This window comes from Schizophyllum commune, assembly GCF_000143185.2.
Source record: "Schizophyllum commune H4-8 unplaced genomic scaffold SCHCOscaffold_1, whole genome shotgun sequence".
NCBI lineage: Eukaryota > Fungi > Basidiomycota > Agaricomycetes > Agaricales > Schizophyllaceae > Schizophyllum > Schizophyllum commune.
Window position 1 is genome coordinate 1,419,197 of NW_026089538.1, and position 12,421 is coordinate 1,431,617.

The 12,421-nt window shown below is 60.4% G+C and overlaps 5 protein-coding genes across 5 annotated transcripts in view; 2 read left to right on the forward strand and 3 right to left on the reverse strand.

Moving 5' to 3' along the window:
* The first annotated feature begins 27 nt into the window (after positions 1–27).
* SCHCODRAFT_02605551 (glutamine synthetase/guanido kinase) lies at positions 28–2,831 on the forward strand. The gene is made up of 16 exons (XM_050344170.1): positions 28–169; positions 257–265; positions 321–349; positions 599–660; positions 712–774; positions 836–1,037; positions 1,092–1,107; positions 1,159–1,218; positions 1,265–1,363; positions 1,446–1,600; positions 1,654–1,670; positions 1,730–1,887; positions 1,943–1,953; positions 2,010–2,466; positions 2,525–2,576; positions 2,628–2,831. Exons 1-15 carry the CDS (start codon positions 91–93, stop codon positions 2,548–2,550), a joined length of 1,443 nt encoding a protein of 480 aa, XP_050202781.1. The 5' UTR covers positions 28–90; the 3' UTR covers positions 2,551–2,576; positions 2,628–2,831.
* SCHCODRAFT_02605554 (uncharacterized protein) lies at positions 2,560–4,479 on the reverse strand. Its single transcript, XM_003035242.3, has one exon. The coding sequence runs from the start codon at positions 4,095–4,097 to the stop codon at positions 2,805–2,807; it is 1,293 nt and encodes a 430-aa protein (XP_003035288.2). The 5' UTR covers positions 4,098–4,479; the 3' UTR covers positions 2,560–2,804.
* Positions 4,480–5,162: 683 nt separating this feature from the next.
* On the reverse strand, positions 5,163–9,536 carry SCHCODRAFT_02483436 (Utp21-domain-containing protein; the record flags this gene model as incomplete). The annotated part of the gene is made up of 13 exons (XM_003035241.1): positions 5,163–5,271; positions 5,368–5,578; positions 5,657–5,873; positions 5,935–6,086; positions 6,147–6,250; positions 6,318–6,418; positions 6,485–6,586; positions 6,801–6,909; positions 7,027–7,118; positions 7,184–7,435; positions 7,647–7,829; positions 8,090–8,293; positions 8,433–9,536. 13 exons carry the CDS (start codon positions 9,534–9,536, stop codon positions 5,163–5,165), a joined length of 2,940 nt encoding a protein of 979 aa, XP_003035287.1.
* Positions 9,537–9,762: 226 nt separating this feature from the next.
* On the forward strand, positions 9,763–11,543 carry SCHCODRAFT_01119300 (uncharacterized protein; the record flags this gene model as incomplete). Its single annotated transcript, XM_050341052.1, has 5 exons — positions 9,763–10,244; positions 10,435–10,673; positions 10,806–10,913; positions 11,103–11,240; positions 11,513–11,543. Coding segments are annotated over exons 1-5 (981 nt in total), but the record flags the coding sequence as incomplete, so codon positions are not given.
* The window catches only part of SCHCODRAFT_01187345 (uncharacterized protein), a gene marked incomplete at both ends in the record, with an annotated part of 1,944 nt that continues 1,002 nt past the window's right edge, over positions 11,480–12,421 (reverse strand). The window contains one exon of the mRNA XM_050341196.1: positions 11,480–11,587. Within this exon, the coding sequence (XP_050202783.1) occupies positions 11,480–11,587 (108 nt within the window). The remainder of the gene's footprint in view (positions 11,588–12,421) is intronic.

Genomic DNA, 12,421 nt, shown 5'->3' on the forward strand with positions numbered 1-12,421 from the left:
CGATGTGGCGGCACTGTTCACCACCGTCATTGACCTGGTTCGCGACTTATCTCTTCCCCTCATCATTTGTCGCCAAATTTATCTGCTAGCATGGCGACGACTCTGGCACCGAAGACCATTGGGGAGCTGACTGACCTACTATGGAACGACACGAAGGTCAAGGTCGCGGGTGAGTATTCGCCAGCCCGATCCTCGTATTCACCTGTCCCATGCCCCCTCCCGTCTATCGACGTCCAGATGTATTGACAGCTCCTAGGTATCGATGGTATGGCTTCAATTTCAAGGCGCCGCAGAAATCTCACTGGTGTGGTCATTCGTAGTCGATGGAGTCCTCCGTGGCAAGTACATGGTGAGCACCAAGTCTAACAACGCAAAACATGCACTCACTGCCTCTCCCACATCTCTACCCTGCATCCTGATTTTCGCGTCGATCTCGCCTACCCATTCTTGCGTGCACACCGCCCCCTCCATCCCCAATCCCTCTCCCCGCCGGCGTATCGTCCACCTTATCTGCCTCGCTCTACCGCATGCTATCTGCTTCTCCCGCGGCTGCGCCTACTACGGTCATCAACACACTCCCCCTTACTCCGCCTCCCAGTCGAAAGAGAAGTTCCTCAGCGCCGCCACCTCGGACGGCTTCGGATTCTGCAGCGTTGTCTTGTGCGTACGCTCGGGTTAGGCGTCCGACCTGCATGAATTCATCGATCCCAGTGGCTGGGACATCCACGACCAGACGTACTCTCGCGAATTGCTTATCAGCAACAAGGATAATGGGTGCGCTTGGATTGCTTGACTTCGTGTGTATGGATATATTGTAACCCTCAACGTCTTGCAGCTACCGCGATATCATTGCTACCATCGACCTTACGACGTTCCGCCGCATACCTTGGGAGGGCAATGCACCTTTCTTTCTCGTCTCCTTCGCCGACCCAGACACCCGTGAACCGTTGTTTGCGGACCCGCGCAGCGTTCTGCGCAAGGCCGTCGACAAAGCGAAGGCCGCTGGACGCGAGCTGTTCTCAGGCGTGGAATTTGAGGTCAAGCCACTTTTCGATGGGTTGACCAATCGAAGTTGCTAACATGTCGTGCAGTACTTCAACTTCAAGGGTACGCTGCTTTATATGGGCAAGGGACACTTGCTGACGATTTGCACCACAGAGACCGCTAGCAGCCTCGCAGAAAAGGGCTTCCACAACTTACAGCCGTTGACGCCTGGCAGTGAGTAACGTTCTCATCTTTTCACTCTGAAGCTGAGAACCTGCAGTGCATGGCTACTCATTGCTGCGCACGCAGCTGAATGACGCGTACTTCCAGCAACTCTTTGACGATGCACTGAAGTTTGACGTGCCAATTGAGGGCCACCGTAAGTCCCTATACTGCCACTCAGTCCCCCTTGACTATTTTCTTCGTTCTCCCTTTTGCTATCTAATTCTTTACCATTCCAGACACCGAGACCGGTCCCGGTGTGCTGGAGACAGCCCTGGCCTACACGAGCGCCCTACGCATGGCTGACAACGCTGCGCTCTTCAAATTCCTTGCGAAGAGCGTCGGTATGCGTCACGGCGTTGTACCGAGCTTCATGGCGAAGCCATGGGGAAATGTGAGTGCTGAGTGTTTTGTCTAAGAGACGCGTGCTGATGAATGCATGGGTAGCTTCCCGGGTGCAGTGGGTGCGTCCTCCCCCCTTATCATGGCTTCAGCAAAGGAAAACTGCTGACCACCGGTACAGTCATATTCATGTCTCGATGCGCGATGCAGAGGGCAAGAACACGTTCGCTGTGTACGATAGCAAGGAGGGTCGCGCGGATGCAGCGTACCCAGATACCAAGTTCGTCAGCCAGGAGGGCGAGTGGTTCCTCGCAGGTGTGCTGGACGCGCTTCCCGACAGTACGTACCTTCAATCCGGTCTTTGTCCCCCGTACTGACCATATACATTGTGCAGTCATGCCCACAGTGAGTTCTGCCGCAGTATATCGTCACATAACCCTCCCTTCACTAACGCTCTCCAGCTCGTACCCACTGTCAACGGCTACAAGCGCCTAGCCGGCGGCGCCGCCTTCTGGGCTCCCAACGCCGTTACATGGGGCTACGACTCCCGTGCCGCCTCCGTCCGCCTCATCGCTCCGCCCTCCTGTCCGCCTTCCGCCACCCGCCTCGAGGTCCGCGTCCCCGGCGCCGACGTTCAAGCCCACTTCGCCCTCAGTGCGATCTTCCTCGCCGGCCTGCGTGGCATCGAGCGCAAGCTGCCCCTCGGCCCGCCCATCACGACGTACAAGCCTGAGGACCGGGCGAACGGGAAGGTGCCGATGCTGCCGCTGTCCCTGGAGGCGGCGACGCAGAGGATGATGCGGGAGGGGAGCGTGGCGAGGGAGGAGGGGATGCTGGGGGATGCGTTCGTCGATCACTTCGGCGGCACGCGGGAGCATGAGGTGGGGTTGTGGAATGCGGCGGTGACGGATTGGGAAGGTGAGTGGTGTTGTATTCTACAAAAGCAGAATGTTGAGCTGATTTTCTGTACTTACAGTCGAGCGCTATTTGGAACTTGCTTGAGAAGGTTGCTGAAAGTGACATGCAATGTATGTAACATGTACTCAAGGCTTTGTTTCTGTATCGCTCATCGCAGCCAGAAGATGCGGTTGTCACCTCGCCCAACCAGCTGCAGCATTGCTGAGGCATGTGGGCATCATCGTGGCTGACAAGTCGGACTGTAGAAAGGCCACATAGCATTGCTGAGATATATGTACTCGTACCAAGTGTATTACAATGCTTCTCGCTACAGGTGATCACAAAGGTCTCCTAAATCTTCATTCGACGTACGAGAAAATTACATCAATACCCCTCTGAGAGTATGCCGAGATGCGTTCGAGTAGATCCTCGCGCAACTTGACTCCAAACCGCACCTCCACCGACTGCAACTTTGCTTGGCCTTTGCGTCGGCGCGAACGCTCTCGCAAAAATCCCCACAACCACAACTCGTCCACGCCCCACACGTCTATCATCTTCAGCGACTGCAGGCGCGGGCACAGGTCTGTGTCCCAATCGAGCGCGGGGGCGAGGCGATTACGTTGGGCCACTTTCGCGATCCGTGGAACGAGTCCGGTCACTTCCAGATGCTCCAGCTTCGGCACGAGTTCCAGACATTCGTCGTAGTCTTTATGCCACCGCTTGATGCCTAGACGCATAGTCTTCACTGGCGCCTTCGAGCGGGCCAAGAAGGAGACAAGCGGGCGGATGTTTTCGTGCCGCTTGTTGCGGTACTCGATTTCAGCGAGATGAGGGGCATCTATGCGATCCAGGAAAGTGACGGTGGCAGCGCGGTCGTCGCTGGCTACCATCAGTCGACGAAGGCGGGGCAGGCGCGCGGGTTGCACGACTGGAAACTGGGTGTGCGGTCCTGGGATCGTGATGAAGCCTTGTCGTGACCTGACCAATTCGATGGATAGCTCCTCGAGATTCACGAATCGCTGCAGGCAGGCGAATGCGTGGCGCAGAACGTCGAGTTCGTTGTTGTTCGCGTATGTTGCGCGTACGTGAACGTCGACCAGCAGGCGTGGGTCTGCGACGCAGCGCAGCGATACACATTGACGACAGGACGCGCTGCTGGTTTTTAGCGAGCTGAGCTTCGGCGCGCCCTTGATGTAGGTGCCGACGTAGAACAAGGATATGGGATCGTGTCCTCGCTCCTGGAATTCGAAGGCTGTGAGGGTGGGAAGGTCCATGCCGCGGAGGTCTTCAAGCGGCTGTAGGTCCTTGGCCATCGCGATGATCTCGAGCCGTCTCCAGCGCTGGACGTACGGGAGCATGACCTTGAGCGCCTGGCGTACGCCGGAATGTACGTCCGTTCGCCAGTTGTGCTTGACAACCTCCCCCTCGACATATATATCAAGAGGGTAAGGATGAGAACGGGCGGCCCACTGTTCAGCGGCGCGTACGACTTGTTCGTGTCGACGTCGGGCGTGATTGCCTGGATCGACGTCGGGACCCTCCTCGTACGGATTGCAGACCATCCTGATACTCGTCCATAGCTCGGGTGTCGCGAGAGCCACATCGCGCCAGAAGCGACAGACCATCAGGAGAAGCAGTGGTGACTCCTGCATAAGCCCAGCATGTCGAGACTCCGGAAGAGTCAACTGGAATATGAGCTGTAGTATCTCCGCTGGCAGCCGGCGAACGCCAGATAGGGCACAGCGGATTTGTTGTAATACACGGAGCGCTTCGCGCTTGGCGCGCAAGGCCGCAGGCCTGGGGGGCACTCGACGCCTGAGACTGTCGCGCGCTTGATTCGCTCCCCGGCGTGCAGGTTCGACCGCGCCGAGCTCGGCTGCCATGTTATCACCCGCACTAGCTGAAAGGAGAGCTAGCAGATGTTGTCTTTCGTGGTCATCAGGAGCGCGATTGTAAGTGAACAGGTCAGTCAGATCCATCGTGGATGTTGGAATAGCCTAGCAGGCCCAGCGAGGAGGAGGGCCTAGTGATGGTACGGAGGACGATGCTGGGGATACACGTGTCTCAGGGTACTGATGAACCCGCCCCATTCGGTAATATCTCCGAGGTACCGCTCAGAAACATTCAGATACTTTCAGAGCGTTAGAGCGCAAAGCCTCTCTGCAATAGCTTCGTGCAAATCGTGTCAGCATTGCCTGGCACAGGTGCCATGCGAGAGGGAACCTAAGCGCCTTTGGCTCGGGATTGTCGATGTCCGTCCCGATGAGTTTGCCGAGGTTTGCCGCACATCGAAGCAAAATATAGGTTTTACCGTCAGCGCTAACGGCAGGCCTCAACAAGAGGCCAGTGGTGGCACTGTGGCGCACGCAAGTACAAGCCTTGTACTTCTGGATCAGGGACGGCGGAGGTCATTGGCTGAATTTTGGGTTAAATCCCAGCCCGAGCTCCATTGTCAGGTGTCTATACTGTATAGCGCGAATGCAGACCTGTGCTCTGTTTGGTGAGAGCACAGGATACAGTACATGCGCCAAGGTGAACCACTGCCATAGGCGATCTGGATTGTTGCGTACATAATCACAGACATGGTCGGCCCCGGACCCACGCGATAGTTATCATGACCAACGAAGGCCAAAGTGATTCTACTAGCGAAAGAAACAACAATGATGCAGGGCATGCTGTGCTACAGAGCTACACAACAGAGTTCAGGTTTTACAGCTTCATAACGTCTCCCTAATGAAGCCCAACGTCCCCAACGACGCCGCCACTAATCCCAGCACCCGCTCGCTCTCCTTCGCCTGCACCTCCCTCAGCTCTGCCAGCGCGTCCCTCAGCTCGTCCGCGTCGTCGTCCACGTTCATTGGCCCGCTGCCTTTCCCGTTCATCCCCCCACCCCCATCCAACGGCGTGCGCACGTTCCACGACGCCGGCGTCGCCGAGCCCACCAGACTCTCGCCCCAGATCTTCAACACGACACCCATCACCGCCTGCACGGCCTCGAAGTCGCGGCGCGCGCGCAGCCTCTGGGTGAGCGCGCGGAGGAGGCGGGCCTGGTGGGCGGGCGCGGTCATGGAGCGCAGCTCGGCGTCGAGGGCGGGTGGGGAGAGGGTCTTGATGAGGGTGAAGAGGGCGTCGTCTGGAGGGGCGGATGTTATCAGTATGAGGTTATCAGTATACGGGTAGGGGGCTGGGATGGGCTTGTGAAGCGACTCACAGCTCCCATCCGGCCCCTCTTCTGTCAAGGCTCGCACGAAGCCGTTCTCCAGCGAGTCGAGGCGGCGCGATTTCTTCGCGGCTTCGCTGTCTTCGCCGGTGCTGGTGTTGGCCGCCGCAGCGGTCAAATCGAACGTGGGGTTCACGCCCGGCACAGTAGGCAGGAAGAAGGGAGCCTTTTCGGGCGCCTTGGGCGGCTCTTTGGGCTTGTTGCGCAGCTGGGGAATGCGTGAGCTACGCCGAATTTCCACTTGACGTGAAAGACAGAACAGAACGCACCTGGATCACATCCAGGTTCAACAGCGTCATCCACCGCGCGCGCGGAAGGAGTGTCAGCGTGACAAGATCGCCCGAGAGTTGTGGAGGCGTCGCCGTGGGTGGCAGCTCGGCGATGGGGTCCTGAACAGTCAAAGCAGATAAAGCGTCGAGGGCTGGATAAAAAGGGGAAGTAAGTCATGGTTGTCGTAGTTGGGGTAATGAAGGGTGCGCACCCTCCTCTTCCGCATCGCCTTGCATGCCAGGCAGGACGACTGCCGCGCCGGCGCTGTCGGCGACGCCGTGCAAGGAGACGTCGGTGAACTGCGCGCGGTTGACCCTGTGCCAGGACGTCAGCATCCCGTTTACCCATCCCACACCCCTAGGTGATGTGTTCGATCGCTCACCACAAAAACACGCCCACACTATCCACATGCGTCGTCGCCAGAAAGTCGCCCGCGGGGGAGAAGGCGACGCTCGTCGGCGTGCTTGGGGTGCCGCTTTGGAGCTTCGCAACGCCGTTCGTTTTACGCTTCTGCTGGCCGACACCGGGAACCTCAGCGGCCTCATTCACACATCGGAAGACGTCGATCAGGCGGCCCGAGGGTACGTCGAAAGTGCGTATCGCCGCGTCGAGGGAGGCCGCGACAAGCCAGCGGGCGTCGGGGGAGAAGGTCTGGAGAGAGGGGTTAGGGACATTTGGTCACAGGAAGAGGAATATTGATGTCGAAGACAGATCCGCGTCGAAGACAGAACCACGTCGAAGACAGGACCACGTTGAAGGCAGAACCATGCCGACCGAGAAATTATCACGCCGACCAAAGACCCCGCAACTCTCCGACAACAGAATAAATCACGTCGGCTGAAGAAAAAAAGACCCCGCTACTCACCACATCCATGATCCTCCCCCCAAAGCCCCTCAGCACACGCACGACCGCGCGCGTCTCGAGGTCCACGACGCGCACGGCGAGGTCGTCGCAGGGTACGGCGAGCAGCCCGCTGTCGCGGTGCAGGTGGAGGGCGGTGATGGCGGGTGGGGTGGGCGGAGAGGTGTAGGGGTGAGGTGTGGAGGAGTAGGGGTTCGATGTGGAGGAGGTGTGGGGGTTCGACGTTGACGCGGAGGGGTGAGAGGCGCCAGAGGTAGCAGACGCAGACAGCGGCGCGATGGTGAGCGTGTGCAGGAGGTCCACGGTGTGGAAGTCGAAGAACTAGAGCGCAGCGTAGTTGGTGAGCACACTTGCCAACAACGAAAAAAAGCAAGCAAGGAACCTACATTGATCGTCCCATCCAGCGTGCTCGCTACCAGCACCGTGTTCAGGGCGTCCGTCGCGATGCCGGTGATCGTGCGGTCGGATTGTTTGCGATAGCGTGTAGCGCTTGCTGCTGTACTAGTCTCTCCCTTCGTGCCGAGGTCTCCCACCTTGAACACCCTCCTCAGCACGCCGGACTGCGCGTTCCACATACGGACGACGCCGCCCGCGCCGCCGGCCAGTGCGAAGGTGCCGCAAGCGGTGAGGGCGGTGGCCTGTGAGAGTGTTAGCACTCTGTGCACGTATTCCTCGCCCTCTCTCGAGCTCAAAGTCGCGCTGTGCCCCAAACTCGCACAGGATCCCAAACTCGCACAGGATCCCAAAAGCTCGCATAGGATCCCAAACCGCAACATCACGCCAAACCCAAATCCGCAACAAGAGCGCCTCCCCGATCACTACTACTACCACAGACCCCAAGAAACTCACCTTAACCACCCCCTCCCCCTCCAGCGCGTACTTGCCCAGCCGCTTGTTCTGCGTGCTCCACGTGCGCGCGAAGCGGTCGCCCGCGTGCGCCGTGACGACGTCGTCCCAGTCCTTCGCGTGCGCGGTGCTGGAGGCGAGGGCGGTGATCGGGGCGAGCTTGGGTTTGGGGGTGGGCGGGTTGGGCTGCGAGGGAGGTGGGTTGGGCTGGTAGAGGTGGCAGACGATGCGGTCGTGTTGTCAGACGAGTGCGTTCGTGGTAGCAGGCGAGTAAGGTCGTGATGACAGACGAGTGCGGTCGTGGTGACAGACGAGTGCGGTCGTGGTAGCAGGCGAGTAAGGTCGTGGTAGCAGGCGAGTGCGGTCGTAAGCACGATGAGATGGATTCACAAAAAATGAGAGCCAGATCAGCGCATCGGCCACCATACCAAAGCACGCCCACTCACCCCCATCGTCCCCCGCCCCTGCGACATCTCGCACCCCCGGCTCTCCCTCACCAAGCTCGTCAGCCGGAGCGCCCGATCCGGGCCCGCGGTGAGCACCTGCTTCCCGTCCGCGCCGTAGAAGCGGACGAGCGTGGGCGGCGCGCGGTGGCCCGTGCGCGATTTGAGGAGCCGCGGGGCGGCGGTGGGTAAGTCGAAGAGCCATTGCTGGGTGGGGGGTGGTTAGTTGGGGTGTTCGATAGTAGTTGACAGGCGAAGCCAATAGAGGTGGAAAAGGCGAATCCAGGAGGGATGAAGAGGGAAGCCAGCGATGATGAAAAAGAATAAACACAGCCCAACCACTCACCTTCACCGAATTATCCTCCCCCGCGCTAATCAGCAGCGGCTGCCCGGGCACCCACTCGAGTGCAGTGACCCCCGCGTCGTGCGCGCCGTGGACGAGGTGGAGGAGTTTGGCCGGGGCATTGAGGTCCCAGATCGCCAGTGCACCCGAGGCGTCGGCGGACGCGAGGATGGGCGCGCCGTCGGTGCGGAAGGCGAGGGCGCGGATGGGGGAAGAGCTAGAAGAGGTGCTGCCGTCCACGCTGGAGCTCAATCCCATATTGGAGCCCAGCCCCATGTCGAAGGACAGCAGCCGCTCATCCGCGCGCACATCGTGCACCGCGATGCCCCCGTCCGCAAAGCCGATGCCGACGACATCCACCGCGGGCGCCTGCACCAGCGCCGTCACCGCACTCGCCCCCGATCCCGGGCTCAGCCCCCGCGCATCAAACGCATATATCCGCGCGCCGTCCCTGATGTTCCACAATTCCATGCCGCCCTCCGCAGACGCGACGAGCACCTTGTTGAGGTAGGTCGCGGGGTGGAGGAGCCGGGTCGCGGTGAAGCCGGCCGCGAACGCGATGTCGCGCACCAGCTCGCCGTCCGCCGTGCTGAACAGCAGCAGGCGCCCGCCTCCCTCCTCGAGGGCAAGAATCTGATTGCCGAATATGGTCGCGGTGGCGAGGGGCCGGGCGTGCGGATTCCCCGCCCTCAGCACCTCCTTGCCGCGGAGGTACTTTATGAGGTGTGCGCCCGCGGCCGCCCAGACCGCGTCCCCGTCCATCGCGAGGGCGGCGATCGGCTGGGGCGCGGGCGTGCCGACGAACAGCAGCGTCATCTTGTTGGCCTCCCACAGGGCGTAGGAGCGGCCGACGGAGGTGAGGAGGTGCACGCGGGGGCCGTCGACGGCGCCCTTGTGGGAGCGGGCCTGGAGGGCGAAGGGGACGTGGTTGGTGATGATGCCAAGGGCGCGGAAGGGAGAAAAGAGGCGGGGGGTGGGGGAGTGGGTGGAGGTAGAGGTAGGGGAAGGGGCGGATGGGGAGGCGTCGCGGCGGGCGCGTTTTCGAGGGCGAGGGGGCTCGGAGGAGACGGATGCTGGCTGCAGCGTCGTGGTCGTCGTTTTCGCCATAGTTGTAGATGGCTTGACCGTAGCGCAGAGGACTGCGTGGGCGTGTTGTGAGACAAGGGTCGCTGAAGGATGGCGTCGGCGCGTCTGCTACAAGCGCCTCCGATCAAATTGTCGATCGGGAAGGGGGCGGCTATCCGGACCGCGTCCCGATCAGCGCGCCCTCGGTGATCGACGCGCCTTGATTGACGCGCTTGTCAGTGTCACTACACACGACAGCGGCTATCGGCACACGGACAATCTACATGCTACCACAGTCTACCCTACGACGGTATACCGTCGATGAAGAGAGCGATTCCCCGATGAATTCTCCTGCTGCGACCGCGGACGATGCGACAGCCTTCGCGATTGACGCTGCTCCGAGTATGGGCGACGCTATTCCTCCCGGGAGTATAGGCGACGCTAACCCTACCACGACCGCCGCCGCTACCTCCACAAACGAAGCCATACCCGCAACTATCAGTGCTGCACCCTCCGCGACCGAGACCACTCCTACCACAACCGACGCTACGCAAACCGTGAACGACGCTGCACCTACCACGAGCGACGCTGCACCTACCCCAAACAAGGCCGCTCCCACCACAATCGACACTACCTCCCTCACTACCGACGCCCCACCACCCGCCCTAACCCTCCACACCCCCGCCCAGATCACCGCTCTCGCTCTCGTGCCGCATGATATCTGTGCGGACACGCTGATTGCTGGCTCGGGTGGGTGCTCTTGTTCAATCATCCTGTACTTCTCCATTCCCTCTTTCACAATCACTTCCTTCCCCCCTTCCTTCACGTACCCTCGCCCACCCCCTCTCCCTCTTTCCATCTCTTTCCCTCCGTCCCATTTCTTTCCCTCCCTCCTATTTGTTGACATGACAACTTACACTGACGGGCCGTCCCCTCCCAGCCGACGGCACCCTCCGCGTCTACGACCTAACGCACGGAAAGGTCCTGCGCGCAGTGCGCGGGCTCGGGGACGAGGTGGCGAGCATAGCCATCGTCGTGCCAGATAAGAAGGGGAAGGATACGGGCAAGGACAAGGGGAAGGGTACGGACAAGGACAAGGGGAAGGGTGCGGACACGGACAAGGGGAAGGGTGCGGACAAGGAATCAAGTTTGCGAGCCTGGGTCGCGTGTGGGAGGAAAGTGAGTTGGGTTCTTCACTGTGGACAGTTCTTCCCTGTGGACGGTTCTTCCCTGTGGACGGTTCTTCCCTGTGGACGGTTTTTCCCTGTGGACACATGAGAAAGCTCACCAAGTCCGCACGCGCGTCTGCAGGTCCTCCACTTCGACCTCTCGCCCAGCGCACCCATGCTGCAGACGGCGAAGGACGCGGCGGCGGCGGTCGATGTGTGCGAGGAGGACGAGGGGGATGCGGTCAATGGGGTGAGTGGGGATGGTTCTTCACGTCGACAGTGCCTTCTTCTTGCATTGAGGCGGATATGCTCCCTTTTCGCGTAGCTGCACGTCCGAAATCATCGCCGCATACTGCTAATCATCCGAATGCTGCTTCCATCGAAAAACTGCTCATCATCGAATACCACTCATCATTCCATATCGCTAACAACCACCCAGCTCGCCCTCCTCCCCCGCGGCACGCACCTCGCGTTCTGCACCGACGCGGGCGCGGTGGGCGTGCTGGAAGTAGACAAGGTCGGCGTGCTCGACATTGACCCCGGAAAAATCAGAAGATTAAGAGGAAGGCATTCGAATGTGCGTTTCTCCTTTCCATAACCCCGACGCTTTCATGCCTCTCCCCCTCCCATATCCTTGCTTTCATCCCTCCCGTTCGCCCTCATGCCTTCGCCCTCACCCTCTTTCACTCCCCTTCACCCCTTCCCTACCCAAACTCACTCCTCTTCACTCCCCCTCACCCCCTTCACTCCCCCTTCTCCCCTCCTCTCCCCGCCTACCCTGCACAAAACCTCACCCCCACCAACTCAAACTCCCCCTCACCCACAAAAACTCAACAAATCAATCAACAGCTCGCCTCCACCCTCCACCCCGTCCCGCACCGGCCGCGCGAGCTCGTGAGCGGGGGGTACGACTGTCAGATGGTGCTGCACGATTGGGAGGCGGGCGGGGTGTTGGGGAGGGGGGAGGTGGGGGGTGAGTCAGCGTTTCTTTCTGGGTCAAAGGAGAGGGGGTGGGAGGGCGTGAAGGAGGGCACAGAAGGGGAAGGAGGGGTGGGGATAACGTGCGAAGAGTGCGGGAAGGGCGTGAAGGTTGGGCAGGAGGAGGGCGCAAAGGGCCCTATGAGAACGACCGTCGAACGCCAGGCTGACACCCTCCCTTCTCCAGCGCCACCTTCCGAAGACACGTCCGGCGGAATCTCTCCCTCCCCCACCTCCACCTCCAACGGAATCTCCCTCTCCCCGCCCTTCATCCTCGCCTCCGCGATGTCCGCCACGGGTGTCCTCGCCGCCGGCCTCGCGGACGGGCGGGTGTGGGTGGGGGCGGGTGGGGAGAGGGTGGTGGAGGTGAGTGCGATGAGTGTGTTTCGGTTTGTATGTGGTACAGGAGAGAGGGAAGGGGAGCGAATGTGCGAGGGGGAGTGGGTGGAGGGGGGGGGGTGCGAATATGCGAGTGTGCGAGGGGGGGGGGGGGGGCCAAAGGAATAAAGGGGGGGGCAAAGAAATAAAGGGGGGGGAAAAAAAGGGGGAAGGGAAAGCACAAGGACTGACCGACAGCCGCTCCACAGAGGACTGACTGACACCCCCCTCCAGGCCATCCCAACATCAAAGAAGTCCAAAGACAAAAAACGCACCAAGAAATGGGAAGGGCTCGACGCGAAGAGCGCGCTGGCGGCGAAGGTGGCGGAGGGCCCGGTGGTGGGGATGTGAGTCGATTGCTTTTAGGTTTTCTTCGTTTTTTTGGGGGGGGGGATACCTCCT